Source organism: Nannobrachium achirus, assembly GCF_963921795.1.
Source record: "Nannobrachium achirus genome assembly, chromosome: 7".
NCBI classification, from domain to species: domain Eukaryota; kingdom Metazoa; phylum Chordata; class Actinopteri; order Myctophiformes; family Myctophidae; genus Nannobrachium; species Nannobrachium achirus.
This window is the reverse complement of record NC_137816.1, coordinates 19,087,992-19,094,243: the sequence shown is the minus strand read 5'-3', so window position 1 is coordinate 19,094,243 and position 6,252 is coordinate 19,087,992. Positions and strand designations below refer to the sequence as shown.

Sequence of the window (6,252 nt, the reverse complement as noted above, 5' to 3'; positions counted from 1 at the left end):
GTGCAATTCTTTGGTTGTAGTTCCTCAGCATTATAGCATTAATAACAGCAATAACAAAGAAATAAACAACCATTGTAAGTTAAACCAAATTATGCATAAGACAACATTCCGCCACCATCAAATAATAAGGTGAATGTCACTGTTTTTGCAAAGGAGTGAATGAATTATCCTGGTTAAGGTTTAAGGCAGAAAGTACTGTGATTACTGTCAGTGTGGAATTGAGATTGATAGTAAAACGTAGTTAATGTCCAAACTCTGCAAACACAAGGGTTTAGTGAAGCACTGAAACAGTCAAAAAGGTTAAGAAATGCTGTGATAAATGTTTGGATCCAATGAAGAGGTTCAGCGTGCTCAGCAATTAGCTGCACACATTCAGGGCATAAATTTAATCCCAGCTGCTCCTGACTTCAAAGTCTGTTTTTAAAAGCGAATATCCCAGGGAGCTTCATGTCTGGTGCTTTTGTTTTATTATTCATGTGTCTGGAAGAGGCATGCAAGTAAGCATTTCTTTGTTCAGTGGAAAAACAATAAGCTTATGAGCACACTGTTATACTTTTAAACGTCTTTCTGACCAAAACGCTTGCATGCATACACACATATTAAAAGTGAAATACAAGAATGCCAGACAGTGAACTTCTTGTTACTCAGTGAGGTTATTGTTACTCTATCTATGGCTATACCGTGTAAACATTATGAAATAAATGGAAGAACATAGTAAACTATGCAGTTTGTTTTAACAACATGGTATGACATGTTAGCACAACCTTTACGGTATGTATGTACAAGATGTATACTCTAATCACATTAGAGAACAACTATAAACTCTTTTAGTAAGGCCGGTGCTCCTAGGAAAAAAGATACATTTTGATCCCTGAATATCATACTACATTGAATAGACCTCTCAGATAGAAGGAACTGTTTTATTGTCAGAGAGTTATGAGCCTGTAGATCAGTTATTCAGCAATCAAGTATCCTATAGTGCAGATAGCAGCTCAATGTCATGTTTAACCACTTTAGCCCTATTTTCAAAAATAGCAAAAATAGGCAATCTGCAAGCTTATTTATTTATTTCTTCCCCTACCTATAATGACACGCCCAAAATAGGGACACCAGGTTGAAAGTGGATAAGGACAGGGATCACTTTTACTGTACAGTGTTGTGTTTCACTCTCTGCAGATGTGTCCACCGGGGGGGTGAAGAAAGTTCTCAGCTATGCACACCTCTATTGTAGGTTGTCTTGTTTTGCACTTCTAATCCCTCTGGATAAGAATAACAAGCCTCAAAGGACTAAATATAAAATGATACACTGCATTCACAGCATATGAATGCGAAAATGTGTTCACGTCACTACATTTTTCAAAATAGCTTCCTCATTTCTCAGCTATCATTTCTTTCTGTCGTTCTTCGGACAAAATCCTAGGCCATGGAAGACAGATGAGGTCACTGTTGACATTCCATAGCCTAATGTAAACAGTGTTAATCAAAGTGGAGAGACAGGCCTTAAGACTGACGGCGACCCATAGCGCTGCACACCGGCGATATCAATCACCCTCTGTGAGAACGTAGTCAGATGTATTCAGTTTCGTACAGCCCTGTGTTTTTCTAGAATCACTCAAAATGTTTCCGTCTCCCTAGAATGACTTCAGAGTGTGTTTGGAGTGTTGGGCTGAAATGGAAAGTTTCTAATGTGTTATCTTTTCCCGTAGTTTCCATTCATTGGTTAATGGCGAGGAGGGGGGCTGGAAACTGTACACGGTCGGGTGGGTTCTTGGCACCTGCGAGTGAAGTGATCTATATATAGACTTACGACATCACCTGTCTGTCTCACCACCTTGTCTGCTGCAAACATGCTTGTCCACAAGCTCAACATGACATGGCACTTGTCACAATATGGAGACGTGAGGGGCACTGTTATCAACGTTTTGGGCATGCCATTAGACTCTAATGGCATCCCCAAAATGGGCATGCCCATTTAATCTAATGATTAGAGGGATAAGAACATTTTAATATAGCGAAAACAGCCAATCCAGCCGAACATGTCGCATTGCGAGCTTGTAGATATTTCTGTGTGGCGCAATCAAGTGGTAGGGGACTAACTATTGTTATTGTTGTTATATAACTATTATTGTATATTAGCTTTAAGTGGTTAAAGTCAGACAAAAGCAAGATAATGTAATTATAGTAAATAATTTGGACATAGAGGATATTTCTTTTAATCCTCATGGCCAGACAGAGATTTATTTTGTGCATTAATAGCAGGGTATGCTCTTTATGATGCATCCATTGTATACTGTTCCTTTCAAAGGTTCAAGAAGACTCTGATGTGTCCAAGAACATCATTATTGAGGTTGTTGAACAAAAGCCTTTAGAGATGGTTTTCCTGTGAACTGTAAAGTGTTCATGGGCTCACATTCGGTTTAAGTAGAAGCTGATTTTGTGAATGGAGGGCTGCTGCACAACACTGTAACAGATTTGGTCGGCTTGAGATGAACTGCACAACATAATACATTGCAAAGGTGTACTAATAAGTAATCAATCTAATCTAATCTAAAATTGTCATCAATTTCTTTTAAAGCAGTTCTACAAGCTCACAATTCAAGGTTCAAGGTTGTACTTTATTGTTACGTCTTTTGTACAGGTACATAAGAGTAAAATTTGTTTTTGTTTGGCATCCTTCAGACAATGCAGTCGTATATCAAAAAATCAAACCTCGGTTCGAAGTGGAGCGGTGAATTTGAGCAGCTGTACCCTATGTGAGTGAGTGAGTGAGTGTAAACTGTGCCTGTGAGTGAGTGGTGAGTGTGCCTGGCCTGCACAAAACAGCGCCCCTCCTTTAACTAGTGTTTTGTGTGTGGCCACTCAAGGTATTGCCAGGCTACGGACACGGCCAGCCAGCCACCCAGCCAGCCACCCAGCCAGCCACAGACATACCCACGGACATACCTGTTCATTGGGAGCGCTTTCACCGCTCCAAAAATCACACCCGTGTGAAGTGGAGCTGTGTGTGTGTGTGTGTGTGTGTGTGTGTGTGTGTGTGTGTGTGTGTGTGTGTGTGTATTGCAGTTGATGCTCAGGGCAGGCTAGACTCAACGGCACCTCTCTGGTCACCCAGGATCATGTGTACCGATTTTTGTGACATTTGACGAAAATATGTAGGAAAAGGAGCAAAAAGTGTGTTTTGGAGAAAATTCAAGATGGCGGAAAATCTATCCTGACGCAAATGGGCGTGGCCTATATGGGGAGATGCGTCTTGACCCAAGGAATCCAGGGAAAAAATAATTTTAATTTTTCGACCTACGGTTCAAGAGTTACGAGACAAGTAGGCCGTTATAGCGCCACCATGAGGCAGAGTGGAAATGCTTTTGGGGATTCGTTGAGTATGCCACCCCCGACCTGTGGTTGAAATTCAGTGTTGACTGGACCTTTTGTTTGTGATTTATGGCTATTGTTTGCAAAACGGGCCCCTCCCGCTAACTTTGGAAGCCCGTTACGAACGAACGGAATGGACTATCGCAATATCCCTTGAGTATGTTCATTGCATAGGTTCATAGATCATGTGTACCGGTTTTTAAGACATTTGAAGAAAATATGTAGGAAAAGGAACAAAAAGTGTGTTTTGGAGAAAATTCAAAATGGCGGAAAATCTATCCTGGCGCAAATGGGCGTGGCCTATATCGGGAGATGCGTCTTGACCCAGGGAATCCAGGGTAAAAATAATTTTAATTTTCCGACCTACGGTTCAACAGTTATAGGCCAAAACGTAAACTGGGCTGTTATAGCGCCACCATGAGGCCAAATGACACAATTATTTTTTATTTAATCCTTGAAATCATTATGAACCTCCTCACCAAGTCTTGAAACTGTAGCCCCTATGGTTTGCGAGAGACAAATAATTGAATGTGAGTTTTTGCGATTCCCATTATAAGTCAATGGGAAAAATTAATTCACTAATAAATTAATATCAATTAAACTATTGAACCTTTCTCTTAGCAAGTTACTAGCCCACCATTCCCGAGTAAGCCGGTCGATTTGACATATGGCGCGAGTGTGTGGTGGCAAAACTGTGGGACTAGTAGCGTGCCGAAGTTTAGGAAGTTCAGGCTACATACAGACACACACACAGACAGACACACAGACAGACCCACACGGCCACGTATAGGGAGCCTGTGCTTCACACAGCTCCAAAAACAATATAATAACAGCACAATATAATAACACAATGTGACATGATGCGCTGTGAGTTTGTAAATCGTCCACTTTCTCAGCCGAGCTCACAGTCAGTATGGCTACTGGAACACCTCAGGGCTGCTGCCTGCTCCACCCAGAATAGTAACTTCAGAATTAATTATGCCGATGACACGACCATCCTTGGCATTATTAAGGGTGGAGACAAGTCAGTGTACAGGGAACATGTGAACAACATCACCAGCTATACAGAGGACAATGACCTCGTCCTCAATGTGGATAAAACGAAGGTAATAATTCTGGATCTCAGGAGGGGACCTCCCACACTGCGACCCCTCACCATCAAGGGCAAAGAAGGGGAGCAGGCAGACAGTTTTAAACATTTTATTTTTCTCCTGACACTGTGCGATTAGTAGCCGAAGAAGGACGGTTGCCAATATGACAGATTAACTGAATCATGATAGATGATTATTTGCACTGGAGATCCATATATGCCATTCGTCAGAGTGACATTGCCATGGTAATGCCTAATATGGGCATATCATGTTTGTTTATGGTTATGTGATGTGGCCATGGCCTGCCTGTCCACCTTCCCATTAGCCAATTGAAGTAAAAAGAAAAAGAACATCTCAAGTAGATGTGAAGGTGAAACAACTTTGAAACATACTTTGGGTAATGTCCATCACGCCTGTATTTATTATGTACACCCCCCTTGAAGAATCAATAAATCTCTTCTTTTCATTTGGTTTTGGAGTCTTGTGGCCACCATTCTGGCACAGAGGCCTCAGCGGTCACTTTGGTGCCATCAGACGTTTTGACTGATAACACTTCATTGGCATGAGCAAGGCGGATTAGGCTCAGACCGAGTTCTCCAACTCCTGCCCTGTTTTTCCCAGCTGTCTTGCCAGACTGTGTCTGTAGCGTTCCATCCTCGAGGCCTTCGACTGAGGCTGACAGGCGTACTGGCATCAGGCGTTTGCGTATCACTCCAGTGTGATGAGTCCTGGCTGTGAGCTCCTGGCCAAGGTAACAGCCTTTACTGAAGCTGATGCCCTGCATGTACTCTAGATTGGATTCCAGAGGGAGTGCAACGCCTGGAGGAAGGTCCTGGACTCCCTCAGGAAGTCCTATTGCATAGCGATGTCTATGATACTCTTCTGTGTCACCTTGCTGGCATGATGCAATTATATTCACAGGGTCAATTTGATTGTCCACCACCAGTCTCCAGCCCATGGCCTCGGTCCGTGCATCGGCCTCCCACACCAGAGCTTTTCCTGTGGAGGAGATAACAGGCTTAGCCAACTTTTGACCTGGTTTTATTCCCTGAGGGAGCACTGCCCACAGAGAGAGGTCTGGACAGGAGTTCAGCTTCACCTTCCGGCGAATCTTGTACCTCTGCAAGTGTCTCAAGACGGAGTCTTGTACCGTGCTGTCACACTCGAGGAGAAAGCTGCAGCCTGCCTCTGCTTCTTTTATACTGTACAACATGACGTCATAAAGTGTCCTTCCCTGTTCACTCAGCATGTGTGCATACATAGCTCTGTGTTGTTGTTCTGTAAAGAGCCCCATGTCGTTGGTTATAATTCCTTGGAGAAACACCCCAGTATCTTGTCCTTGGATCTTGATCAAGGTTCTGTGATGAAGGTTGTAACACGCATACTGCGATTTTACCGGATTACGTTCACTCGCTTCTTGGCTGTACTTCTTAATCTGGATCCATCCTTTATTTGACGCTACATACCGATACCATCTGTTGAGTGTTTGAGAATGACACATAGAACCACGAAGCAAGCTGTTGGGACCAAATGTTGCTTTGGCCAAATAAAAGATCCCCATTGTATTCATTGTGAAGTCTCTGTGTGTATGGATATCCTTTGCAGGTGCAATATTTGATCAGTTGATGGTGAGAGATTCAAGGCAGCATCAAATATTATGTCAGTCTTGCCCAAATAGGGAGTTAGTTTATGGGTAGTGCACTAATTATGGGAAAGTTGACACTTGGTTAGGTTACGGCCACTGTCACATTAGGCAGCATTCGCTTGATTCCCTCAGCACATGCATTACTAT

The 6,252-nt window shown here is 42.7% G+C and overlaps 1 protein-coding gene across 1 annotated transcript; it reads right to left on the bottom strand.

Moving 5' to 3' along the window:
* Positions 1–4,923: 4,923 nt before the first annotated feature.
* On the bottom strand, positions 4,924–5,961 carry LOC308288625 (putative transferase CAF17 homolog, mitochondrial; the record flags this gene model as incomplete). The annotated part of the gene is made up of 1 exon (XM_080730096.1): positions 4,924–5,961. The coding sequence occupies one exon, from the start codon at positions 5,959–5,961 to the stop codon at positions 4,924–4,926; it is 1,038 nt and encodes a 345-aa protein (XP_080586222.1).
* Between the last annotated feature and the right edge of the window lie 291 nt (positions 5,962–6,252).